This window comes from Exophiala oligosperma (assembly GCF_000835515.1).
Source record: "Exophiala oligosperma strain CBS 72588 unplaced genomic scaffold supercont1.11, whole genome shotgun sequence".
Lineage (NCBI taxonomy): Eukaryota > Fungi > Ascomycota > Eurotiomycetes > Chaetothyriales > Herpotrichiellaceae > Exophiala > Exophiala oligosperma.
Window position 1 is genome coordinate 1,262,728 of NW_015622828.1, and position 24,773 is coordinate 1,287,500.

The 24,773-nt window shown below is 48.5% G+C and overlaps 9 protein-coding genes across 15 annotated transcripts; 4 read left to right on the top strand and 5 right to left on the bottom strand.

Annotated features, from left to right (window-relative positions):
* Positions 1-1,616: 1,616 nt before the first annotated feature.
* On the bottom strand, positions 1,617-5,338 carry PV06_10146 (copper-translocating P-type ATPase). The gene is made up of 2 exons (XM_016411662.1): positions 5,173-5,338; positions 1,617-5,124 (listed from the first exon to the last, which is right to left on the bottom strand). The coding sequence occupies exons 1-2, from the start codon at positions 5,285-5,287 to the stop codon at positions 1,784-1,786; spliced, it is 3,456 nt and encodes a 1,151-aa protein (XP_016258416.1). The 5' UTR covers positions 5,288-5,338; the 3' UTR covers positions 1,617-1,783.
* Positions 5,339-6,816: 1,478 nt separating this feature from the next.
* Positions 6,817-8,512, top strand: PV06_10147. Of its 7 annotated transcripts, XM_016411663.1 has the most exons (9): positions 6,817-6,917; positions 6,982-7,031; positions 7,092-7,136; positions 7,189-7,336; positions 7,383-7,463; positions 7,519-7,604; positions 7,661-7,895; positions 7,950-8,029; positions 8,086-8,512. In XM_016411663.1, exons 1-9 carry the CDS (start codon positions 6,836-6,838, stop codon positions 8,389-8,391), a joined length of 1,113 nt encoding a protein of 370 aa, XP_016258417.1. In that variant the 5' UTR covers positions 6,817-6,835; the 3' UTR covers positions 8,392-8,512. The 7 variants fall into 7 exon arrangements, with proteins under 7 accessions (XP_016258417.1, XP_016258418.1, XP_016258420.1 ...); XM_016411664.1 differs by having other exon boundaries at positions 6,982-7,136; XM_016411666.1 differs by having other exon boundaries at positions 7,950-8,512.
* Positions 8,513-8,625: 113 nt separating this feature from the next.
* On the bottom strand, positions 8,626-10,121 carry PV06_10148 (calcium/proton exchanger; the record flags this gene model as incomplete). Its single annotated transcript, XM_016411670.1, has 2 exons — positions 8,626-9,441; positions 9,496-10,121. The coding sequence occupies 2 exons, from the start codon at positions 10,119-10,121 to the stop codon at positions 8,727-8,729; spliced, it is 1,341 nt and encodes a 446-aa protein (XP_016258424.1). The 3' UTR covers positions 8,626-8,726.
* Positions 10,122-10,494: 373 nt separating this feature from the next.
* On the top strand, positions 10,495-12,393 carry PV06_10149 (uncharacterized protein). Its single transcript, XM_016411671.1, has 4 exons — positions 10,495-10,690; positions 10,748-10,831; positions 10,890-11,181; positions 11,243-12,393. Exons 1-4 carry the CDS (start codon positions 10,565-10,567, stop codon positions 12,229-12,231), a joined length of 1,491 nt encoding a protein of 496 aa, XP_016258425.1. The 5' UTR covers positions 10,495-10,564; the 3' UTR covers positions 12,232-12,393.
* A 12-nt stretch (positions 12,394-12,405) lies between these two features.
* PV06_10150 (uncharacterized protein) lies at positions 12,406-14,147 on the bottom strand (the record flags this gene model as incomplete). The annotated part of the gene is made up of 4 exons (XM_016411672.1): positions 12,406-12,524; positions 12,571-12,751; positions 12,805-13,584; positions 13,638-14,147. 4 exons carry the CDS (start codon positions 14,145-14,147, stop codon positions 12,406-12,408), a joined length of 1,590 nt encoding a protein of 529 aa, XP_016258426.1.
* Positions 14,148-14,824: 677 nt separating this feature from the next.
* On the top strand, positions 14,825-15,483 carry PV06_10151 (uncharacterized protein; the record flags this gene model as incomplete). The annotated part of the gene is made up of 2 exons (XM_016411673.1): positions 14,825-15,127; positions 15,217-15,483. The coding sequence occupies 2 exons, from the start codon at positions 14,825-14,827 to the stop codon at positions 15,481-15,483; spliced, it is 570 nt and encodes a 189-aa protein (XP_016258427.1).
* A 916-nt stretch (positions 15,484-16,399) lies between these two features.
* Positions 16,400-17,091, bottom strand: PV06_10152 (uncharacterized protein; the record flags this gene model as incomplete). Its single annotated transcript, XM_016411674.1, has 3 exons — positions 16,400-16,426; positions 16,475-16,498; positions 16,621-17,091. The coding sequence occupies 3 exons, from the start codon at positions 17,089-17,091 to the stop codon at positions 16,400-16,402; spliced, it is 522 nt and encodes a 173-aa protein (XP_016258428.1).
* Positions 17,092-22,758: 5,667 nt separating this feature from the next.
* On the top strand, positions 22,759-23,518 carry PV06_10153 (uncharacterized protein). Its single transcript, XM_016411675.1, has 2 exons — positions 22,759-23,169; positions 23,220-23,518. Exons 1-2 carry the CDS (start codon positions 22,832-22,834, stop codon positions 23,425-23,427), a joined length of 546 nt encoding a protein of 181 aa, XP_016258429.1. The 5' UTR covers positions 22,759-22,831; the 3' UTR covers positions 23,428-23,518.
* Positions 23,519-23,898: 380 nt separating this feature from the next.
* On the bottom strand, positions 23,899-24,599 carry PV06_10154 (uncharacterized protein; the record flags this gene model as incomplete). The annotated part of the gene is made up of 2 exons (XM_016411676.1): positions 23,899-24,535; positions 24,586-24,599. 2 exons carry the CDS (start codon positions 24,597-24,599, stop codon positions 23,899-23,901), a joined length of 651 nt encoding a protein of 216 aa, XP_016258430.1.
* Positions 24,600-24,773: the final 174 nt, after the last annotated feature.

Here is a 24,773-nt window from a genome sequence, read left to right on the forward strand (position 1 = left end):
ACTTGCAATTCTTGAAGACTGTGGCCACGAGACTTGATAGCCGTCAGCTCAGGCTAGAAGGAACCAGTCAGCTATAGCTCAAAGATGACTGCTATAACACCGTTCAAAATAGTCAAAAGCTGACAAGTGTCAGCTGCTTGAAAGCTGTCAGCTCTTTTAGCAGCTCCGATCAAAGATGTTTGATGCTCAATCCTGACTTTAGCTATGCCTGGTCATCAAGCGATAAACAGCAGAGCGAGAGTATGACGCTCTTGCCCAACCGTGACAGTATCAAAGGACTTTGCAACACTTCCCACGGCGTCAAAGGGAATAAAGTTATCACTATTTTGTGTTGATTGCGAGTCTTCGAGCACGAGAGACTAGTAAGGAAGGGTTATAGGCAATGGAATTCACAGTTCTCTCAACGTTCTTTTCACTAGGTCAAGCACAATAACAAGTTATTAAAGGGTCACACGACTTTAATAGGGCTATTGACTATGTGAGGCAAAAAGTCTCCAACGCCAATTGCCTCTGTCAAGTAAATAATGTGCAACATCCAAGTAACAAAATTCCAGTCTCAACAACGTTCCTACGTTCGTCTTCGCTCTTCTTTATTAGGCTCCATGGCTCTAGTTAGACTTCCGATCCCGACGTGCAGATTTTCTAGCCCTGCGGATCTTGAGTGATCGCCGTGAATGTGTGCAAGCCGTGACGCCGACCAGATTATCTTGTGTACTCCTCACACAGTCGTTGATCTCCGAAGCAACAAGTAGATAGCTATAACATCCATTGCACATAGGTTCGTCCCATTTATCTTTGGCGAAAGCCACCAGTTTCGACGTTTTCCCCAGACTACAGCGATTGCATGTGAAGGCAGCGGTCTTAACAAGTCGATGAAAGCACAAATAGCCACATTGGGGGAAAATCTTTGCCACTTGAAATTGTGACGGCATTTCCTTTTGACTGTTGCGATCCATAACCCAGACCGTCGATCGTGTTTTGAAGCTGCGAGGGCGAGAGTTGAGGTGTTGTTCGAGGGCTACCGACTGCAGAACGATCGATCGCCCTCGTCGCACTCGAAGATGTGAGCTGGTGAGTTGAGATGCTTCTCGAGGCCTTGCTACCGAATGACTGGTCGCACTCGTATACTGGAGCGTGAGCTGCTGAATTGAGATGTCGCTGAAGTGAATGTCGACCTGCCGAAGGTTCGATTACAAGGTTGGCAATGGTTTGGCTCGATGCTGCTCCGTTCGCAGATGCTAGGCGGCATCTAGGAGAAACAGATTAGCTATAATCGAGATAACGCTCTTGTTTGACGACATACCTGCTCAAGGACCAACAATAGGATCTCTTTGGGTACTTTTTGCAGCATTTTGTCCGCTTCTCCAAGTAACTCGAAGGCTTCCGATTTCTGCACCTGTAAATACAGTTGTCGCGCGCAGATGATCTCATTCATCTGCGGAGCTCAGAGGCTTCACAATGGACTGTGGAAGATGTCAGGCAGCAGTCTCGAGCCATGTACAGGTCGATCGAGCTGAAAGTTGAGGAGCATGTTAGGTGTGGAGGGATTGATGGTAGCTGTTGAATTCAGAAGCAGTGAACGGGAATATATGCATGATAGTAGATAAGCGTATCAAGCAATCGATTATTTTCTTTGTATTTACAGGAGGTAGTATCATAACCAGCTGTGCATGTCCTTAGAACCCTTTGGAGAACCATTCGCAATCTGGACATGTTGAATGCCATTTGATAGACCGGCCATGGTAAGATGCCAGTCCTCGAGCTAACCACATCAAATCAAACCTCACTCGGGCTGGTGGAATTTAGCCCACTTCAATTGCATCCCAATAGCAATTACCGGTAGAACACTGACTATCTCACCCAGGCCAGCGAACTCTGGCGGGATGCGGGCATTTGGAAAGGCCCCAGCAGCCAGCAGGATGGCAAAGGTATTGTAGATGAAGGACCACGAGAAGTTGAAGACAACACGGCGGAAAAACGCCTTCGAGAGATCCATGAGGATGATGATGCCGCTCAGCGCTGGTCGGACAAGGACAGCATCTGCAGCGCTTTGGGCGATGTCTGTACCTCCGTCGATATGCATACCAATGCTTGCCTGGGCCAGGGCCACAGCGTCGTTGGTACCATCACCACAGAACATAACGACGCTTTTGGGAGGGGCGAGCATCTGTTTCACGTACATCTGCTTGTCGGCTGGGCTACACCGGAAGCGGACATGGCTTTCTGGGACATTAAGGACGCTGGCGACAGACTTGACAGATTCTTGATTGTCGCCGCTAACAATAGAGATTTCGACGGACCGCTTCTTCAGCTCATTGATGACTTGGATAGCATCTGGGCGAAGGAGATCCTTGAGGCCAAAGACGGCAACGAGCTCTCCGTTTACCAAAACACAGAACATGCTGACGCCGAGTAGGAGTGTTTCCTTGACACTTGGTGAGTCTTCGATGCCTAGCCAATGTGGATTGCCAGCACGGATGATGCTTCCGTTCCAAGTTGCTTCTATACCACTCCCAGCGATAGAGACGACTTTCTCGACCTTCTCAGGCTGGACTCCAGAAGACTTGAGGTGAGTAACGATAGCGGCAGACACAGGATGCTTGCTGCTGTTCGTTAGTCCAAGAAGCATTGGGCCTAGTATGTCGCCCTGCTTAGTTGGGTATATCTCAGCCTCGACCGCAAGTAAGCCTTGTGTGAGAGTACCCGTCTTGTCGAAGATGACGTGAGACAGGTTCCGGGCTATCTCAATCGTCTCCGCGGTTTTGAAGATCAAGCCGTGCTTGGCGGCGACACCTCCTGCTACCACAAGCACCATTGGAACCGCCAGACCGATTGCGCAAGGACAGGAAACGATAAGAGCCGAGATGGCGTATGTCATGGCATTGATGCAGGTGGTAGTGGCATCATAACCACGGATGACTTTACCAATAGCAACCCAAACTACGAATACCAGAACGGTGACAACGAGTATAACAGGGATGAAGTAAGTCGCCACACGATCTGCCATTTCCTGAATCTTGGTCTTCGATGATTTCGCCTCGTCTACCATTAGCCCAATGGCTTTGATGGTGTTTTCGCCCGGGAGACGCGAAAGCCGAATTGTCAGGGTGCCAGAATGGTTGATTGAGCCGGCAACCACCGGAGAACCGGGCTTCTTAGCAACCAAGGTGGCCTCGCCTGTGATCATAGACTCGTCAACTTCTGATGTGCCAGCGATGACGGTGCCATCTGTAGCGATAGACGTATCAGGTAAAGCCTTAAAGATGTCTTGATACTGGAGAAGGCGCGCGTCGATCTCTTGTTCTTCATGAGTCTTTGGATCTGTGAGGACTGCGGTCGATGACTGAAGTGACTCAATAGAGATTGACTCTACAGCTCGCTGGCGTGCAAAGCCACTGACAAGACGTCCGACTATGATAAGGGTGACAAGTAGAGTACTCGTCCCAAAGAAGCTTCCCGTCGATAGGGGTTTCTCCGAGACAAGAAAGGCATATGCGATGATCGAATAAATATAAGCTGTAGTAGTGCTCAGGACAACGAGTAGATCCATCTCGATCAAGCGCGAGAAGAAAAGAGCATTGAAAGCACTGATGTACCAGGGTCCAGCAATGTAAACTTGAACGACGGTAGCGAGGACCAATGAAACTGCACCGTAAATGACCTCGTGCTCCGGAAGAGGAGCCCAAGCCATAACAAGGACAGGAATAGTCAATACAGTGGACACAATCGTCTTGAAGAGCATTAGGCGGACATGAGCCCTGCCAGAAGCGATCAGAGGACGATCTGCAGCCGGGGCGAGTTTCGGTGATTGAAAGTACGGGTCTGACATCAGATCCCTGGCACCAACAAGCTTGGGGTGGTAGGTTACACGAATAGTGTGTGTGTCGAGAACGGCAATGTTGGAAACTCCAGGTGGCAGTTCTTTAGCAGCAAACTCCGATGCAAGACCATCCACGATCAAATCCAGCTCGTGTCCAGTTTGTGTCATCTTCGTACAGGTAAAACCAGTCATCTTCTCAATAGCCTTGATGGTGTTCAGGGCGTCGACGATGACGGAGGACCTGCTAAGGTCAAACTCTGCTTGGGCTAAGAGTAGACTGGTCTTGACATTCGAAATTTCTGGAATCATGTCCAGCGATCTGTAGAGCTTTTTCTCGCACCCAGTACAAGTCATACCCTGAATACTCAACACCACATGCTCAACCGGAAAGTCGCCTTTTTCTAGGTCTAACTCGTTGGTTCCGGTGGCTTGAGTATATCTGGTCCCCTTGCTGCCTACTACTGTCCCTAGTAGATCGCTGGTGCAATGACTGTCTGATATGGCATCTGCATGGGCTCCCCTATCAGCGCAACAGTTATCGATTGTTTGATTGCCATGGACTTCCGTGATCGTCTGTCCAGTTGCAGGTTCTGACATATTGTCGGACCAGCACTCCTTGCCAGCACAATCATCAAGCTTTGATGGAAGGACGGCCAGGTCTAGGTTACCAGAGCAGCAGCTGTCGATACCACTGCCAGAGCCAGTTTTTAGGTTGTGGTAATTACCGAGAGCTGCCGTATGAGCGGTCTTGATGCCACAACCCGCCTTGCAACTATCGTCAAGTTTGGCAACTGAAGTTCCGGGATACTGATCGATGCTGGTTTTCGAAGGTTCACCAGTACAGCAACTAGCCTCGTTGGTATCATTGCACGTCACTCCTGACGTTGCACCTTCCTTCAGGTGAATTGAAGACGGTTCGGAGCAGCAGGCATCCTTGCTGCAATCAGCACCTTCCTGTGGCTCGCAGGGAGAACGAGTGCTCGATAGCATGCTCATATCTGCGGAGAGGCCTTTGCTCGTAGACCGTGTCGAGCGTTTGGAGCAAAGAGGGCCAACCGGGAGGGCGACACAGCACGAATCGAGGTTCAATGATAGCAACACCTTGCAGATACAGCCCATATTGTCCAAGATGGCGCTATACGCCTCCTTGGCCTTGAGGTAGTGGCTTTGACATGGCTCCTCGTCAGCTTGGGATGGGATGGCAGAATCGTTGAGAACATCGTGGGAAGGTTTCGTGTCAATTTGTTGCTTGTGATTCGGCTCACTACTGCAGTCGCGACGTGCAATTTCGACCAGGCAAGTGTCTGGCGGAGTTAGTAAGACGTCAGGGAAAATTCGATAGAAGGATGTACCATCACAACATTTGATCTCTCGTAGAGGGGTTACGCAGGCAACACGGAGGCAGGTCCTCTGGCGTATGCCAGAAGAGACCGCTGCACTCACTTCTGAGTTTGAAGACGTTGACATAACGATTTGATGACTGGTGCAGATTGAAGTGGTTCGGAAGGTGAATAGGTGGATGCCTTCTATACCTTTCTAATTTTCTTGAATGGAAAAGCCTTTCTGCCTGAGGCATGAGGAGGCAGTGCTGCTCCGCTGGCGCTTTGCCAAGCATTTGCCTCTGTCTGTTCGAGGCCAAAAGCCGCGTCAGCTCTGTCAGGCTTGACAGTCCCTAGTCTTTGCTTGGAACCCGACTTTGTGGAAGCAGCACGCTTGAGTCGTCACGCTGAGGCCTCGAACCCACTAATCTTGACTGATCTTAACCTTACCGTAGCAAAGAGTCTCTCAAAAGTTCACTTGCATCACTGACGATACGCAAATGCGCATGTTCGGTATCAAAAAATATGTGGTTTCAGTCAGTAGCCTGTTCAATAAATAGTAGGGCGATTGATAGCCCAAGCTACAAGTACTATATCGATGTTGCTGATTGAATATTCGGAGTTTTAACACTTATGCGTGCTCGTAGGAGCAACAAGCGTTTCTTCTTAGCAGATCAGATCTCATCGGGAGGAAAAGGTAACAAGAATAGATATTAGACTCAATGAAAAGCTCGTAAATATGCCAATGGCAAAGTGAGCCCTAACACTATCCGCAGATACTATTAATGTCCATTATGACCCTGATTCCCGCCGTGTCCTCCTTCGTAGCCTCTATAGCCACCTCGATTCCCTTCATGGCCACCTCGATTCCCGCCGTGTCCTTCTTGATACCCTCCATATCCACCTCGATTCCCGCCGTGTCCTTCTTGATACTCTCCATATCCACCTCGATTCCCGCCGTGTCCTTCTTCATACCCTCCATAGCCACCTCGATTCCCGCCGTGTCCTTCTTGATACCCTCCATATCCACCTCGATTCCCGCCGTGTCCTTCTTGATACCCTCCATATCCACCTCGATTCCCCCCGTGTCCTTCTTCATACCCTCCATAGCCACCTCGATTCCCGCCGTGTCCTTCTTCATACCCTCCATAGCCACCTCGATTCCCGCCGTGTCCTTCTTGATACCCTCCATAGCCACCTCGATTCCCGCCATATCCTTCATTGTATCCCGAAGTGTTGGATGGGAATTGGTTAGGATTTCCAGGCATATAAGTGCCTTGTTGGTTCTGGGAATCTTGAGGATGCTTCTGTCCAGTGACAGTGTCGGTAATCTTGTGTAGGAGCCCAGATGAAGGTTGTTGCGTCCCTGTAGACTGCTTTTGTCCAGAAATCTGGTCAGTGATTTTGCTGAGAATGCCCGACATCTTAAAGGAGTTGCTTAGTGACTGTGGACGAGATTTTTTGTCTTCGCAACAGAATAATTTTCCAGAGAGAAATGGCGACTTGTTGATGAGTAGAAGGTTGTTTTACTTGGACAAAAACCGGGCGCAGATTCTTAGCGAGCTAGCAAGCTGCGCCATGAGTGGTTAATGCTCGCTTATGTCATATGAAGCACGTTGTTATTTCCTATTTTTCGTCACCGGACACATCCCTTCTTCCCCAACAAATTCTTTTCAACTCGTGCTCATTATCGGCCATGTCTTCCCAACTATCTCGGTCGCAACGCTTAATGATCATTATAGGCATATCGTTCTCATTCTTCGTTGCCGAGATTTCAGGTGCGTTAATTGACGAAAGGAAAACTCCTTTTCTGTGTTGGCTAATCTAGCAATGCGCTCTCAGTTGGCTTTTATACTCACTCTCTCGCCCTCGTCGCTGATGCATTTCACTATGTATGTCCAGATCTACGGATCAACTTGCCTAGATTTGATAGCTAAACTACCTTCTACAAGATGAATGATTTAGTTGGGTTTATCGTTGCCCTTATTGCGCTCAGGGTAAATCAGCTCCAACTCCCACCGATTATATTCACTTACGCGCTCGATCCAGATCTCGCAACGTGACAACACCCCTAAAGCGCTGTCATTTGGTTGGCAAAGGGCACAGCTTCTAGGCGCCTTCTTCAATGGCGTTTTTCTCTTAGCACTCGGTGTCAGCATCTTTCTACAATCAATAGAGCGATTTGTGTCACTACAAAGTATGCCTGCTACCTGCAATAATTACGCCACTAATTCAATATTCAGAGGTCGAAAATCCAATGCTAATTTTAATAATGGGATGTGTTGGTCTTACCCTGAACATCATCAGCGTTACATTCCTCCATGGTATGAAATTACTACACATTTACAGACAGAGCAAAGCTGACGTACAAACCTTCAGAACATGACCACGACCACGAAGGCACAAACGAGCTTCCAGCTGCTACTGGAACTGATAACAACATCGACCTTTCTACGCTGCAAGACGTAAGTGCTATGTTCTCATTATATATAATTTTTGAAGATTTGCTGACACGGACCAGACAACGCATCCCCATCAAGATCATCGCCATCAAGTAATCGAACCCAAAGGAAAAGGCCACGATCTTGGTATGATGGGTGTCCTAGTACACTTGATTGGAGATGCCATCAACAATGTCGGTGTTATTATTGCAGCTGCGGTGATATGGAAAGCCAAATACGAAGGGAGATTCTACGCCGATCCTGGGGTTAGTATGGGTATCGCCATAATGATCCTGCTTTCAGCATTACCTCTTGGTAAGTCATATCTTTGTCACTATTTTTGTATGCTGCTCACAAGCTGGCCTTAAGTCAAAAATAGCGGTACGATCTTGCTCGAGAGCGTGCCGCTCGGCGTTAATCTTGATGATGTAAAACACGATCTCGAAAAGGTAGCTCAAGCCCGAAACGCCCTACAATCAAATCTACAGCTACTAAAGCCATATAGGTTGAAGGAGTGGTATCTATACACGAGTTGCACGCGTGGCGTCTGAGTCAGAACAAGGCTCTGGCATCGGCTCATGTCCTTACTTCTGACGATTCGCTCACAAGTTTTATGAATCAGGCACGGCTCATCAACCAGTGCCTGCATGCTTATGGAATTCATTCTACTACGCTACAACCCGAGCTCGCAACGTCTATCGGAGGCGACGGTGGTAGAGAATTGCATGGTCTGCGTCAGCGAACAGTCAAAACAGCCAGTTGTCAAATCAGTTGCGGAAGTCTCTGCGAAGACTTGACATGTTGTGGCTAAGGGGATTAGGCCGTCGCTTCACACAGAATGTCCACATCATGTGCATGGCAAGTGCGGAGAGAGCAATCATTAAGGTCGGTAGAATGTGTAAAATAACAATGTATACTGAGCTCCTGAAGAACGTTCTCCCCCTGCCTTCTCGCTTCCTGTACTTGTGCTGCAAATTATGCAACCCATCCGGGATCGCAGACAACTCAAACCGACTTGTCCTATGACTTCTTTCCAGCGGAAACGAAGGATTCAACACTGTCTTGGTGACAAAAAGCTACTAAATTAGGGACAAAGTAACATAACACCATTGGCTACTGAAGAATGTACACCACCATTCCCTTCCGCTACACTGACCTACCGGGATAGTAGAAGGCAGCGACAGCGATGATGACGTATACAATAACGCAGAGTGCCCCCTCAAGATAATTGCTCTTCTGGTCGCGAAGGAAGTTGCCTACAACAACGATTGCCAGGATCATGATAATGATCTCAAAGAGCTCAAAGTTGAGGTTCATTGTCTTACCAAGCCCCCATCCTATGATGACTACTAGCGGGGTATTGAAGAGAGCAGTCTGGATGGTCGCGCCCAGAACATGAGATAGGGCAAAGTTCATCTGGTTGTCCCAGGCTTCGTCGATAGCTGTAAGATGCTCGGCGGCCTTCTCAACAAGGGGGACAAGGATAAGGCCCATGAAAGCCTCGGTGATGCCGCGTTCCTCGACGATGTAATCAATTTGCTCAACCAATGATATAGCAACCAGTGTCACTAGAGTCATAGATACTACCAAGGCGATGACACACTCTGTCAAGGTGAGCTTCGACTTTGCAGCATCTCTAGCTTTGTCTGCATCCTTCTCTTCGTCCCGCTCCAAGATGGCATCAAAGATGCAGTGCTGTGTTCGCATCTGAAACCAGACATAGATGAGGTAGGCGATAATGAGAAGGATTGAGGTGACTCGACTGATGTGAAGCACGTTGTCTTGAATGGCCTCCTCTGTAATGTTTGAAGCGCCAGCGATGGTATGGTAATAAGCAGAGGGAACAATAAGGGCAAGCCCACTACAATTCAAAATTAGCAACGGCACTAACGGATGTTTGGATGAGTGGACAGACGCTGTTAGTAATAGACCACATCCGACTTCGCTCACGGTATCACTGAATTCTTGCTCGCCGCGTGTCAGGCCGCCAGCGAAGAAGCAGAGCCCGAGACAAAGAAGCATTGTAGCAAGTATTGAGCCTAGGACTGCGGACTTGATGACGGGAAACTGGTCCCGTGTTAATAGGACCATGAAGAGAATAAGCTCAACCACCGATCCCAGTGTGTTCTCGATCAGGATGCCGGCTACTTTTGGGATCTTGCGTGCAAACTCTTGTCCGGCGAAGCCAATCGTATTAGCACACGGTACCATGGCAAGATAGTTGAGGATGAAGATAACAAGGTGCAAGTCACTCTTGCTGTAGCGCAGAGCGAGTGCTGCTGGGACCGTGGGCCATAGTATGTTGCAGAGCCTAGATGCATCGCTTGTCGATGTCCAAAGAATCCTGAAGAAGTGTAATGGGTGTATGCCCCTCCGCCCACTTTCACCACCAGGAGCGATCTTTCTGGTAATGCCATTGTGGTTATCGGGTTGTAGGACTGATGCGCTCTTGTCTTGGGAACAGTGACCATGGCCGGCTTCGATAGCATTCTCTAGATCAGCCGTAACCACGGGATCCTTGCCTCGTTGAAACAATGCCATGTTGCCGGGAGTACCAAAGTTGGTATAAATGGACACTCGATGTCCGTTGTTGCTGTCCTGGTTTGGTCGTCGTCGTCGTCGTCGTGGTGTTCGGGTTCGCTGTCGTGGCAGAGGACGCGACTAGGTCAAACCAGTATAGGCTTAAGGATAAGCAGATAAAATAGTCCTAGCTCATTCCAAGGATGCGACTTGTTTTAACAGTGGTGAGGATGAGGATCAGTATCGAAAGTCGGAAACGGAAATCACAGTTCCTACTGTTTCGATGACGGCATTAACCCTTTATGGCTTAGATCGTCTTGGCTGCTTCTCTCCCTAAGCGATTCCTGTTCTGTCTGCCTCTCCAGCCTCCCATCGTCGGTCGTCACCCACCAGAAGTCTTCCATCATAGATTACTCTCACCGACACTACATCACTTCTTAGATTATCCTGACTGTCACGAAACGATGGCGTGGTCAAAATCCAATCGAATTTCGGTCATGTTGGCTATTGACACGGCCTTCTTCCTGTTGGAGCTGGGTGTTGGAATGGTCGTGGGCTCTCTGGCTCTTATGGCAGATGCCTTTCATATGGTGAGATGAGACGGCACTCTTGTACTGAGAACGTGTGCTATACTAACAGCGCGTTAGCTCAACGACATCATCTCCCTCGTCGTTGGCTTGTGGGCTGTAAAAGCTGCTCAGAAACCACGGTCCGACAAATACTCATTCGGGGTATGTACGAGGTCCGCTCCATGGACAATCTCAGCGCAATGCTAATCTCTTCCTGAAGTGGCTAAGAGCAGAGATTCTTGGCGCGTTCTTCAATGCTGTCTTCCTCATCGCCTTGTGTCTCTCCATCATCCTCGAAGCAATTACTCGTCTCCTCGATCCTCCGGAGATCAGCAACTCCAAACTCATCCTTATCGTTGGCTCGTTGGGACTCGCTTCAAATCTTGCGGGGTTCTTTGTATTAGGAGGGCACTCTCACGGGGATACAGAGCACGATGACCCTGTTGACGACGTCCGCACTGTGGAGGAAGGATACGGTAGGCATACTGGCGCGATTCAAGCAGAGTATTCAGGTAAGCTATAAAAGAGCGGCCGTCTCAAAATGTTTGATTACTAACGCGTAATGTGTTATAGACAGGACACAAACAGTTGCACCTTCGCAGATCCGGACCGTCTCCTCAAGTAAAACAGGTGCGAATTCGAATCTACGCAGACGACGAAGCAGTAAACTCGGAGGCATCGTGGATGGGAGCATGTATCCTGCAAGCTTCAGACAAGGAATCATTAGCGCCAGCAAGTCTACCACAATTGGAGCTGGGACCGCGACTGTTTTGGACGAGTCCGAAGACGATCCCGCAGAAGAGCATTCCGAAACTTCGCCACTTGTGAAGAGCAAAAGTGACGGCCCGTCCCAGAAGCACCGCAACACGCATAGCCAATCCCGTAAAGGATCTCGGTCGGGGCCTGCGCATAGCAGTCATAATCACAGCAAGCCCGTGAAGAAAGCCAATGGCGACACTGATATGGGCACCAGTGCGATGATCTTGCACGTCGTTGGAGATGCGCTCGGTAATGTGGGTGTGATTGCATCGGCGCTCATTATCTGGCTTACTCCATGGTCTGGCCGGTTCTACGCCGATCCTGCTGTGTCCCTATTCATCGCAGTCATCATCTTGAAGACGACCATACCTTTGACTACCGCCAGCGCCAAGATACTACTACAAGGTACCCCGGATCATCTTGACATTAACGATATCAAAGATGATATTCAAGAGATTCCAGGAGTTGTCAACTGTCACCATATCCACTTGTGGCAGTTGAGCGAGACCCAGCCAGTTGCGTCCCTTCACCTTCAACTCGATTTCCCTATTGAGGAAGGTGGGGTTGCTGTGAGATACATGATACTAGCAAAGGCGGTTCGAGAATGTCTGCATGGATATGGAATACACAGCGCTACCATCCAGCCTGAGTTCTGCTTGAACGATAAACACGACCATGCAGGGCAGGCGCACCCATCGACAAGTCCAGACGGCTCTCAATCACCGCGTCAGGTAGAGGGATTGGATCAGGACGTATGCTTAATCGGTTGTGTAGATGACTGCGAGGAAAGTACCTGTTTTTAGCTTTTATTGGATATGGATGATGTTTGACAATAACACCTGTATTGAGAACTTGCTACGTGCGAAAGATGAGAGTGGATACTTGGCACACGTGCACAACGCTCGAGAAGTCTATGCCTGGTCTTCCATTGTCTTGTTACTAGAGATGTATTACATGCAGAAGCCATCTACTATAAGCTAAGCATCTGGATGGAAATCATAGGTGTGCAATACGACCTCTCTCCTAGCCTCCTCCACCTTAAGCGTATTCGCATAAGCTGACCGGATCATATCAGTCATCTCACGATTGGCACAGACTACGCTCAGTTAGCATATTTCTTGTCCGATTGCAGAACTACCCACCAGAGATCAAAGTACGTGTGAGACGCTGGCCCTGAACTTCTACGTTGGTCAGTTCCTGCGTGAGCGTACTAGCGGCGTTCAAAGCCCCAAATTTCCAGCGTTGACGACCTCTCATTGATTCGCTGGATTTCTCAGGCCAGTCAAGCCCGTGGTGTCGAACGAACATGGTGTATTGAAAGACCTAGTCCGCAAGGATTAGCTGTGTGTGCTATGGCACCAGTCAATAGAGCTCACAAATCGACTCCTTGCATTTTTCCAATCAGGCGTCTCCCTGTCGCATCGGTCTGCATCTTGATCGAGCAGCTTATGCACCATCTTGATAGCCGCGTCCCACGGCTCAATCTCGTCGACCTCCCACAGGAGACTTATCACCTGGGTTCTAGTAGGCCCGTGATCTCGGGCGTTGAGCAATTGCTTAATACATCCTAAATGAGCCGCAACGCCAATCCCTGATGCGAACAGGATAACATTACCGTAATCCTCGGCCAAGGGTGACTCCCCGTATGGGCCTTCAAGGAAGGCTCTCACCGCCGTGGGTTGCGCTTGGAGGAGCCGAGTGAATCCCTTTCGCCGTTGGATGAGGGCAGTGATGTTCCTGGTCTTGTTTTCCTTGTCCTGATCCCATGATGCTATAAAAAAGGGATGTGATTCATTGATGGAGAGTGCCGATGTAGAAGGAACTCGCAAGAAGACGTATTGGCCGGCGCGAACTTGACGAGGCTTAGCCAGGGTGATGTCAGCCTTTAGCAATCCATTTTCTTCAAAGATCCTGACCCCGGCTCTATTCCATAGAGATATTCCTATTCGAGCTGCCATAAGTATAGCGCATAGCGAGCCTGCGATAATAAGGAGGATGATCGATGGTTGTGAGAAGTCAAAGGGGGCGAGATGTAAGAAGATCGCAACGATTATAATGACGGTCAAGGCTATATGGGTGCTTAGGAACAATTCATACGCATGGCGTCGAACGAACGGCATTGAAAATACGCCCAAGACAGCTATGCTAATAGCAGCCTGGAGCACGTTTTCAGCATGGGAATCTTTGACCAGACTTGATTGTGACTTACAGTGAGACCTGCTATGCTTGATGCAGATGTGAAAGGACGCGTGCCAGGGCGAATCAGACTCAAAGCAGCTATCAAGTGAACGATACATTCGACTACGGCAACAATGCCAAGCCATCTGTGAATGAAATTCTTGAACTGTTGTGATACGTGGACGCGCTCAGAGAACACGTTGGGCCGGCCACACACTAAGAGCAAAATCAGATTAATCAAAACAGCTTCACCAGATCGTTTTATCAGCACTGCTCGGCCCTTAGAAATAGCGAGGACTGTGGCATTAATTGCTAGTATAGAGAGAAGACCAATGAGATAAAGCGGTGTAGCAATGCCTATGCTTCTAAGGTATCGATGGAGTGGACGATCAGAGGCATATTTACGAGCGAAGAACTTAAGGTGACGGGAGTTGATATAAGGAAGGGAGTTGTTTCGTAGGTGGTATTGCAAAAAGGCTAAGATTATGATCCCGAGGAGTGCACCTCCAGGGATGATCATAGCGGCAGTTATAATATCCATCGTGTCTTAACCAGGACAGGTAGTCCTTTGGTTTGAAGATATACTTATAAAGATATACATACAAAGCCTCACGGAAATTTATTCTTAGAAGCAACGAATCTGTATAGTACGCAGATACGTCCAAGATTTCCCAAGTTTATTTCAGGCGATTTTCCTTAACATAGGCTGACAGGATTGATAGAGACATTAAATTACCGAAGCTACAGTAGCATTAACTGGATAAGAACAAGTGCATTGAGATGACAAGTCAAACCGCTGACTGATCTGCGTGATTGTCTCTATTGCCTTGCGGACCGTATTGATGACCACCTCTTCCCAGGGCTTGTTTCCAACATGTCATCTCGATGCACAGATTGTGTTGATGACGACCTTCCTTAGCATAGCATGTCATCTAAGCCTTCTGCTATTACTTTACACGTATGAAATAACTGGTGGCTACACAAGACCAAAGGTAGTGGAACTATTGTGTCAGAATTCTGTCAGTAAACTGCGATATGGCACATAACTACTATTATGAGGATCCGGCCGTCGTATGGGCATATGAAGTTGACCCTGTGAGATTAGGAAGTCACCTTGAGGTATACAATATATGCAGACCATTATTTCAAACGCTACGCCTATGCCATAAGTATGGGAAATCAGCACCTATAACAGGCTTGCCAGTAGAAGTCCTCAAGATGGTCGAAGACGAGATCTTTGAAGCGCATGTGGCCGAGTTAATGCCTCGATGGGAACAGGAATATTCTTGCTTCCAAGAGAAATGCCTCCCAGTTGACCATTATACATTTGATGAGATTGCCGATTTTTCTACAATAATCGATAATCTCGGGCTTGATCCTCTCGAACAGCTAAACAACGCCATAGCCGATTCGGGTGCCCATGAATCTAGACATAACGACTTCCGGTATAATTGGAGATGCAAACTAGACCCCCTTGGTGGTCCACCGCCTCCGGATAATTACATTGGCAGTACAAAGGCTGTAGGTTTAACTATTTAATAACACTCTCCCCTTAAAGCTGGCATACTACGGGATGGCTCTGTACAGAAGCTTACTCTCTATTATATCAGTTGCTAAAGCAGGATTTTGGCCTAGATGTATTAGCTGGTCAATTTGAGTTCTTTGATTTCAAGAAGACTGTCAGCTACTTAACGTTACCGATGTCTTTCCTAGGACATGGCGAGCTGTTTATGCGCGAGATGTCAAATGGGTGGAGGTCCTATGTGGCTTACAACATAAATCCAACGCTGCAACCACTCAGTGAAGGCCCATTCCACGCGGCCTTAAAGGCCTTGCGTTTGGAAAGTAATGATACCAAAGGTTCAAACCCTTATTAAACACCTCGTATATTGCAATTAGCTCACCTTAGATGCTAGGTTCTCAACTTCGTCATTTTATAAAGCCTGTTCTCGTCCACCCAAGAGGACCTGAGATTGAAGGGGACGAGGAAGATCTGGATCTACCTTTGGAGCGTGAGGAGGATATGGATTTTTAATAAGAAGCGTTTGAATCATATCCGGGAACATAAATCATATCAATTACATGTTTTTAAAATAACACAAAGCTGAAGGAATAGAGAGTCAATTCGGTCGGTCTAAGTTAGTTAAAGAATACACCTTCTTGGAAGCCTAGTACATGTCAACCTTGTTTCATACCGCGCAAATGCTAATCACCACTATTCATAAAGCATAAAGATTGCGGATATTACATTTTCTGACTGAATGATCCTAATCCCAAGCTATCCAAATGAAATCAAGACGTGTGCAGCAACCCTGTGCAATACCTGATATCTGTGACGGTACAAGGGCACGAACGAGGTCTTATGCGACTTGGGCAAAATGATTGTTTACAAGGAGAGAAAGAGCTTCGTAAGGAAAGCTCTGACTTAAGCTATTTACACAATTCATAAAGTGAAACTATTCATAAAGTATGAAAGTCACCTGATCGTTCCCTCACAATATCACAGACATAGCTACCACTGAAAGGTGTTTCGTTGCCTCTGGCTAACTAGATAAGCAATTCCACGAAGTCTATCGTCCTGAGACGTTGTTTCATACTCTCCACTACTTTTTGGCCAGTGTTCCAAGAGTAGTCGAGGCAACATATCACGATACGCGTTGAAAGCAATTTCTTTCATCGCAACGGTATAGAAATCTAACCACTCTACTTTTTCCGGGACGTGGCTCTTCCCAATCAAGACCTCTCTTAATGTTTGTCCAACTGACCGAAGATCTCGGACATTAGTATCAGCCTTTACGGCTTCACACAGATGGATATTCGCTGGATTATTCTCAGTATAACCTCAAGTAGGATTGTCCCTGGACTCACCAAGTTTGAATCCTTCACCAGTAACTAGTACATGGTCAGTGGTGAAATCGCCACGAGACAGGTTATGATCAGCCAGAAACTTGAGTGCGTTCAAGATCTCTACTAGTCAGCACAAAGTATCCCGCAGCCTCTTTGACTTCACTTACATCTTTGCACATCCTATACGCGTCTAAGACAGACCATGGATATTGGGCTGCCGCTGCTGCAACGGTGACAGATAATGGGGGTTTTGAGATATATAGCTCACACCGTCCTTTGGGATCATCCTCGTGGTCATCGGCGTTAATAGGTAGCCAATGGCTAATACTGGGATTGTTGTCATCAAAGCCGACAATATTTTCATGTTTGAGTGTACGTAATGTGTTCCATTCGCTTATAGTCTTCGAGGCATTGATCTGAATGACGCCCGGTATTGACTTGTATGTCACGAGCCTCACTCGGATGCCTCCGAACTCAAAGCTGCCATCAACGTGATCGTAGTTGAGAGCAGGATCTGAGGCGCTAGTTGGTTGCTTAATTGCTAATGACTCCTTTTCGATATCCTTGTCTTGGTCTGTACCTCTCAAACGCCATATACCCGTGGCTCGTCTAGATATCGCATCTGAGGTGGGCATCATCTTGTTGCCTTCCACTTGGCTAATGAGGCAGCGCCTGGTTTTATAGAATCACAGTCCATTTGAAGTATAGCATAGAGTCAGCATATAATTCGGGATGTTTAAAAACCCATGACAAGTTGATGACAGATGACTCCTCGTCATCAAAACTTTTGGAAGACGGCGCCTGCTCAGACTGCACGATTCTCCAAAAGTCTGTGCGCTGATTTTGCTGGGAAAGGCTCGCTTATCGCGGGCCGTTCCGCTAACCTTAATTAACCTTACCCCACCCGCTTCGCTCAACCTGCAAGTGAGTCTTTCCTTCTGGGGAGCCGCATGCCCTTCACTGGGTGTGCCTGTTTGGTCCACCACCCTCGAAAGTTTGCCAACAGTCTGGGCAACAAACCGGAAGAGGTAATAATGAATTGTTGATAAGCAAATTAAGGGCTGAATCTATTATCATATCTCGTAGAATTTCGCGCGGTGGGAAAGACAAGAGCAGCAGACATCGGCTTGCACGTGACTAAACGAATCTCAATCCCGATTGACAATATATTATGGGCGAAATATTCCTGCTGGCAGAATATTCCGGCCTCCAAACTATTCTACTGGCGAAATACTCTGAGATTTGGATGACATTTGGGCGAAATATTCCAGCTGGCAGAATATTACGGCCTGCAAGCTATTCTACCTGAGATTTGGATGACATTTGGGCGAAATATTCCAGCTGGCAGAATATTCTGTCTTGCAAACTATTCTACTGGCGAAATACTCTGAGATTTGGATGACATTTAGGCGAAATATTCTAGCTGGCAGAATATTCCGGCCTGCAAGCTATTCTACTGGCGAAATACTCTGATATTTGGCTGACATTTGGGCACAACATTTTGCTGGCGGAAAATTCCCAGACTCTAATAAAGTAGCGGATGGCAAACATTATTATAGTCCAGAAATAGATTCTAGTCTCGGGGGAAGATACAAATGCAAACAAGACATAACAGTCACTAAATCCACGTGTTGAAACTATGACCTACCTGCCTTTGTCTACGAGTAAGTACATGAAATGTCTAGCCGGGCAGCGTTCCTTCGTGATGATGTGGAATCCCTGGATCGCTCCCGCGAGACGGCGCACCTCGGCGTGGCCCTGGTCAGGCTAGAGAACCTATCATATCAACCTCCTGAAGGAAGGCCCCGAATTCTCCTTCAGCCAAGAAAGACCGAGTACTGGCTAAGAGAATTCAGACTTCGAGGATGCTTTCCGAACGTCTGCGGAAACCGTATTAAGGCCGAAATTTCTCAGCCGGTTCTTGCTGCCGCCCTAGCTCGGTCCGAATTGACGATCAGTGATCTTCAAGACGCGGGGCACATCAAACGTCTTCACCTTCCGGAAGGCGCTCTTTTGACGCATTATCATGGACAGCATCGATTAGAGGCTGCAAAGCAGCACATCTATCCGCACAACGAGTGGTGGGCGGTCGAGCTCTATGATAAAGGTATGCAGAAGCCTTCAAAACTGATATAAGTGAATCTCATAGCAATACAGAGAGATGGGACAACAAGTGTCGTGTGCAAGAGCAAGACCGTAATATCGAGTCGATTCCACACGATGATGGGACCGTCTTCCGATTCCTGGATGCGGAGCCTGACTGGAGGACGGCGTGGCGGTCGAAGGACGCGGAGAATGACCTCAAAGCCATCGAGAAAAGACCAGCTTTGTACAAGGGCTTCACATCTCTAAGACCATTTGTCGGTCTCTGGGCATCTTTTCAGAAAGGCACCTTGCACCGGTATAAATCGCTCAGATGTGATGAAGTAGGCACATTTCTCTTAGTATGCGCGACGCTAACATGCCATCTCAGGAACTGATACGATATTTAGACCGCATTAAGCACATCTGGACCTCCATACTCGACGGTGATGAAGAGCTCATGTACAATCTAGATCCTGAGACCGTCAAGCTGCTTGAAGGGAGGGCCCCGAAAACGTCATTAGCCGACAGAGACTTTATCACCCGGGCTATCGAGAGCAGAAGCGCATTTCCTTTGTTGCATGATGATGTCAAAAGATTGCGACTGCTGCAGAACGTCGTCGCTGTTGATGGGATGATCCCCTCGATCAAGACGCTCGCCAAGGATTCCTTGTACCTCGAAGACTGTGCGAAAGCGATGCGGACACTCATCGACCCAACAGAGTGTCATATGAGAGAGGCAATTCAACACATGTGGCGTGGATATGGTGGAGACTACATAGTGTTGGAGAGTGCTGATGGGGTCGCCCAATATGGCGATATACAGACGGGCGACGAAGAGAGATTTGAGATAGCATACGTCCAACTATGGATGTTCGCCATGCGCAATTTCTATCGCCTTACAAACCTCGTCCCGAAGTCGGATAACAAACAAAAGGTGCCGAGTATCGGCCCAGACCCCCAATGCCTCCTTGAATTTGCCAGGCTCGCGGACGCCCTTGGATTCAGGTCCAATGCAATCACTAGCATTCTCAACGCCGACGCAGATCGAGAGCATGCCAGGAACATGCTCACAATAGCTAGGCCGCCGGGTAGGTACGACTATGACCTCGAATCAGAAATCACTGGCCACTACCAGCTTCTAACCCGCATCCGTGCTAGGCAGCAAGAACTCCTTGGGCCACCGGTTTGGACTACCACGCTCTCGAATGTCAAGGTGAAACAACGGTATGGGAGGCCGCACAACCAGGCACTCAAAGATTGCGCTCCTTATTTCTTTGTGCAAAATATTTGTGAAATACCAGAGAGTGGTAAGTACGTCACAGATTTATTTGTCAAGCGAGGCATTGCGCTTTCTTTCTTTCGCATCCCACCACTACCTCCTGAGGCTGCTCGTCATGGCAACAGGATGGAAGGGGTAGCTGTGGATGGTCGTGGTACATCGCAACAGCGAAATCAAGCGAGTCAAGCCCAGACGAGCACGTTAGTCAGGGATGCAGCTCAAGATGCCGCACTCACATCGCGCCTAGAAGAGTGTGAAAGACAGGTCGCAGAACAACAAAGAGAGATCTCTCATTACAAGGTAAAGTTGTCAGAGGCTCAAGCGAATTCTGAACGGCTACTTGCCGAGGTTCAGCCGGGCCGGAACAGGATTGAAGAATTGGAGGCCATCAACCTTGACCAGTCACGCAAAAATTCGCAAGCACATCTCGAGTTGGCTGAGAAGCTGCGTCAGAGCCAGCAGAAGATAGAGACTCTTGAAAGGACAATTGCAGATCACGAATCTGCTCGTGAAATGCAAGTCGTACAAGCAAGGCAGCACCAAGATCAACGAGAGATGGCGGTTGAATTGGAGAAGTGTCGCTTGATGATCGCGGAATTCGAGCGTAGGATCTCGGAGTATAAGTCTGAGAGTGATAGGCAAGCATCAGCGGCAGAGACATTGCGACAGCAGCTTGCCGCACATTCGCAACAAGCAACGACAGAATTAGAAGCACTGCGGTCGAGAATTGCTCAATGGGAGAGGGGTGACTTACGAAGGCCAGAAGATATCAATGCCGGAGCAATGTCTCAAGGCTTCCAAGAAAGAGTTGCCGAATTAGAACTCGTTAGTCAACGGCAGGCCGAAGACCTAAGGAACTCCAAAGAAGTGGCCACTATCAAGGGCAGGACCTTGGATATGATACTTGCAAAGATCAAGGAGACCAGAGAAGGAGTGGAGAAGATGAGTACAGCCTTCACAGGACGACTCCAGCTTGAGCAGAACTATGAAGACGGTGATTGCGAGACTATCTATTCGGATGAACTTCAATTTGAAGATCTTCCTGCGGCGGGAGCGCAGTTTGATGAGATTGAAGACCTAAAAAAGTCGATCGCTAAGTTCATTGCTCTCTATAGCCAGAATAACCTGGCGCATGACGAAAATGCTCGCGTGAAGATTCTCGAATGGCAGAAGCTGGTTCCGGGCGAGCGGCTCGCTATCGCAGGAACAGGCGTCGAAACAGAGACCCCCGATCTCAAGCAAATGCTGGCAGTCGTAAGCAGACGGGCAGGAGTCTTAGAACAAGAAGGTCAGGCTGTCCATGACCTCCAAGCAGAACTGGATGTGGCGAGGGCAGCCGCCGAGAGCCAACGGCAAAAGGCAGAACGTGTCGAATGGCTCGAGGAGGAGCTCGTAGAGGTGAAGAAGCAGTTGCAGCAAGAACAAGTGGCTACTAGGGACCTCGGAGAAAGCCTGAAGACAGCACGCGACGCCACGCAGAGAGACATAGAACTCACAAGCGCCCTTAAAGGAGAACTAGATACAGCCAAGGCAGAGAATGAAGCACTACTCCAGCAAGGGAAGGCAGCTATTGCAGAGCTCACAGCAGAATTGAATACGGTCAAGGCAGACACTGAAACCTTACGGAAAGAGGCAGAACGAGTTCGTGGCCTGGAGACAGAATTGAATGATTTAAGAACAGCATTGCAAGCGACAGGCAGCGTGCAAGCGGAACTGGAGAAGACGAGACAGGACTTGGAAGACTTGAGGCAGGTATCAAGCTCGTACATCAAGGATCTGAAATCAGCCAAGGGCGAAGTTGACAAGAGGCTAGAGACCTCGAAAAGTCAAGTGGCCGGCCGGGAAAAAGACCTAGAAGCGGCGCGGCAATCTATCAAGGAGAGGGAAAGAGAGTTAGCAAGCCTGAAGCTTGAGATCGATGATGAAGACGAGCGCATAAGGTTATTGAAGGCACAGCTGTTTGAGACGAACCGCCTGATACAGCTGGAGAAAGAGAAAGAGAAACTTGAGGCCGAGCAGAAGGAGATTCAATCTGCGCTAGCCGGGGCAAGAGCCTCAAGCAGCCAAGATCTTGGGGAACTCCTGCAGCGGGAAGCGCTCGTCGATGCCAGTCTCTCACAGGTTGAAGAGAAAATGGTTGAAACGGGATTGGATGTTATGAGATATGCGAAGTATAAAGTACGCTTCGAAAGTTCTAAAACAGGCCGCCAAACAGGCGTTGACTATGTTCTTGTGGAAGACCTAGAGAAGAAATTTGAGGAATTGCGTGATCAGGTCGTTTATTGTTTCGTAAACGACATCATGACGGTGGTAGAGCTCGAGAAGTACAAAGACTTCTTAGCAAGTCAAAAGCATCTCGCTGACCACGGGGAATTCTTCTACTGTGGCTACAATCCACCTCGGAAGAGACACCGCGGTCTGGATGATGCGGTAGAAGATTTGAAGAGTGCTCCAGGCCCCAGAGCTCAGGAACTAGCAAGACTTCGCGCCAAGTCCAAAGGACCCCGCGGCTAATCCCCAGTTCCTCCTTTTTATCGCCTTTTATATGTGTTTCGAGGCAGGAGGAAGGATAGGTCGTAGCGATGGTGATGATCGGTTCTTCGTTTCGAGGGAACTGTTACAGTAACGGCCATCCGAGTACTGGCATGGCAGAAGAACTCTGCGAGATAGAAGGGTTGGCCAGTATGCGATACTGATGTGAACTGGGCCCTGGCCCTCGTATGATCGCTCATGAAGACCGTTGTGAAGCTGATCTGACGATTGACTTGATCCAATGTCGGATTTTGGGCTTGGCTGGTCTCTCCACTTCGCGCTAACCAAACCTGGTTAGGTTTGCCATCTGGCTTGACGATGAATACAGCCAGCCATTGCGGCAAGGAGAGGCTTGATGTGGCTTGCCATGACGACAACCTCATCACCATGACACACAATTCGCATCGATATAACGGCACGCCGATTCCTCAAAACCTTTCAAGAATTCCACTGAACGTTGCGCAAATACTACAACCTCAGCAATGATGGCTCGTCATCATAGTCAGCCCGCGATGCTTCCATATCGTGAGAATGGAGTGCTCCGGTATGCACCAGCCCAGGGAATCTTGCCCGACCCGACAATCACCCATAATGGCGATTATGAGGCGCTCTTAGCCAACACGATCTATGACGACGAAGAGGGATGTGACGCCGATGTGACGGAGCGATTCACCGCTATAGGCAGACCGATGCCAGTCCTCTCGCCCAACGTCCGTGCTGATCTGGGCTTGTATACTGCTCCCCAGCACCTGCCAGTGAGATTTACCGACGATAGCATTATACCAGTGGTGGTAGAGCTTCCAGATCCGTCGGGCATACAGTAAAACAACCCTCTACAGGTCTCTAATTATAACTGATCATCTGGCTCAGGAGGAAGAGGTCCCTGATAGATAAAATCATGGGCCTCAAAAAGAACGGGTCTACGAAAGTCGTCTTTATGCCACGCCGTGACTACCTGAAATACTTCGCGAAAGATTTCGACGGGGCATACATCGGCACTGAGCCACAAAAGCAGTGGACTGAAGAAGAGTTGGAGGAGCGGTTTGGCCAGTACAAGAAGGATTTGGGGTCAAAGTGAGGCTACCAGCATCAAAACTGAACTAACTTCTTCATTATCACTACTCTATTTCATGAAATATCACAAGGATATGATTACTTTGGTAGTCTCGTGCCAATGCTCTGCTAGATATATTTTCTCATTTCTTGTTCTATGCCGCACAACCACGTGGAGCCCCCTTAGGTCGTGACGCTAATCCAATGTGGTACAGCTACTCTCTGCGGCCTTGTCATTCCCTTTTTTGAGGCCAGTGTTGAACACTACTGGAGAGCCTCATATATTATTAGGCATCCAAGATGTACAAATACTAGTTAAGAGTCATGCAGAGGTACTTGTAGCACACTGTCCATTTGGATATATTGAATCAAACGCCTATGGATTGTAACAGCAAACTTCAGCAAGCAACTGAATAATTAAAACCGAGACCTCTGTCTCTTGCCTTCTCATTTAACCCCTAATAGATTTTATCCCGGTAAAGTTCGGTACTTAGATTTATGTTGCGCAGCAACTTAGCGTCTCTACGTCTTTGTTGAACCCTAGCGCTGCCAGTTTCCACGCCTCATTCCAGGTGAGATACGGATGAAACATCGCTGCCAGATCTTTGGCCTTGATCTTGTACTGCACGGCAAGCGATGCTTCCATTGCCAGTTCGCCTCCCTCTTCGGCTAGCACACGCGCACCTACGATGCGGTCATCGCTCTTATCCCGGATCAGGGTTACGAAACCCCGCGTATCTTGTTGTACCAGGGCACGCGGAACGAGGCGAAGAGGGAGACGCGATGCGTCGGCATCAATTCCCTTGGCACGAGCCTCGGAAAGACCTAAGCCAACGCCCGCGACAGCCGGAGATGTAAAGACCACCCACGGAACGGCTGCGTAGTCTATCTCCCTTGGTTCCCGGCCGCAGAGCGTTCCCAGAGCATTAAGCGCAGCGAGCTGCCCTTCCGCGGCAGCAGTATAAACGTACTGCGGAGAATCGGCAACGCAATCACCAGCGGCGTACACCTCGGGGATCGATGTTTGCAGAGTGTTCGAAACCACGAATCCGCCATGCGGTGTACTGGCAAGCTTGAGTGGAAGATCGGAGATGTGGTTGGTATTGGCGCGACGACCAGTGGCAAGAAAGACTCTAGACGCCGTAAATGTCCGCTGTTTTCCTCTTGAGATGCCTTTGACGACAATTCCGTCCCCATCAGATACCACTGACGTGATATCAACGCCCACTTCAATATCAATTCCTTCCCCTCTGAGATGCTCTGCCAAGCCAGTGCTTCATGATAAGATTTGGAGATAGGATGGAGCAAGCTCCACGAGTGCAACGAGATGGGTTTCAGTATCAAATTTCCACCAGCTTCACCTAGTTGTTA

What these genes read in the sequence shown, in the direction of transcription:
- PV06_10153 (XM_016411675.1), top strand. Translation starts at nt 22,832, where the DNA reads ATGATGGCTCGTCATCATAGTCAGCCCGCGATGCTTCCATATCGTGAG. An exon ending in CCAGATCCGTCGGGCATACA is followed by an intron (nt 23,170 to 23,219) that starts GTAAAACAACCC and finishes CATCTGGCTCAG; the next exon opens with GAGGAAGAGGTCCCTGATAG.
- PV06_10149 (XM_016411671.1), top strand. Translation starts at nt 10,565, where the DNA reads ATGGCGTGGTCAAAATCCAATCGAATTTCGGTCATGTTGGCTATTGAC. An exon ending in CCGACAAATACTCATTCGGG is followed by an intron (nt 10,832 to 10,889) that starts GTATGTACGAGG and finishes CTCTTCCTGAAG; the next exon opens with TGGCTAAGAGCAGAGATTCT. An exon ending in GATTCAAGCAGAGTATTCAG is followed by an intron (nt 11,182 to 11,242) that starts GTAAGCTATAAA and finishes AATGTGTTATAG; the next exon opens with ACAGGACACAAACAGTTGCA.
- PV06_10147 (XM_016411663.1), top strand. Translation starts at nt 6,836, where the DNA reads ATGTCTTCCCAACTATCTCGGTCGCAACGCTTAATGATCATTATAGGC. An exon ending in CTTCGTTGCCGAGATTTCAG is followed by an intron (nt 6,918 to 6,981) that starts GTGCGTTAATTG and finishes ATGCGCTCTCAG; the next exon opens with TTGGCTTTTATACTCACTCT. An exon ending in TTGCCCTTATTGCGCTCAGG is followed by an intron (nt 7,137 to 7,188) that starts GTAAATCAGCTC and finishes CGCTCGATCCAG; the next exon opens with ATCTCGCAACGTGACAACAC.
- PV06_10146 (XM_016411662.1), bottom strand. Translation starts at nt 5,287, where the DNA reads ATGTCAACGTCTTCAAACTCAGAAGTGAGTGCAGCGGTCTCTTCTGGC. An exon ending in AGAGATCAAATGTTGTGATG is followed by an intron (nt 5,125 to 5,172) that starts GTACATCCTTCT and finishes TAACTCCGCCAG; the next exon opens with ACACTTGCCTGGTCGAAATT.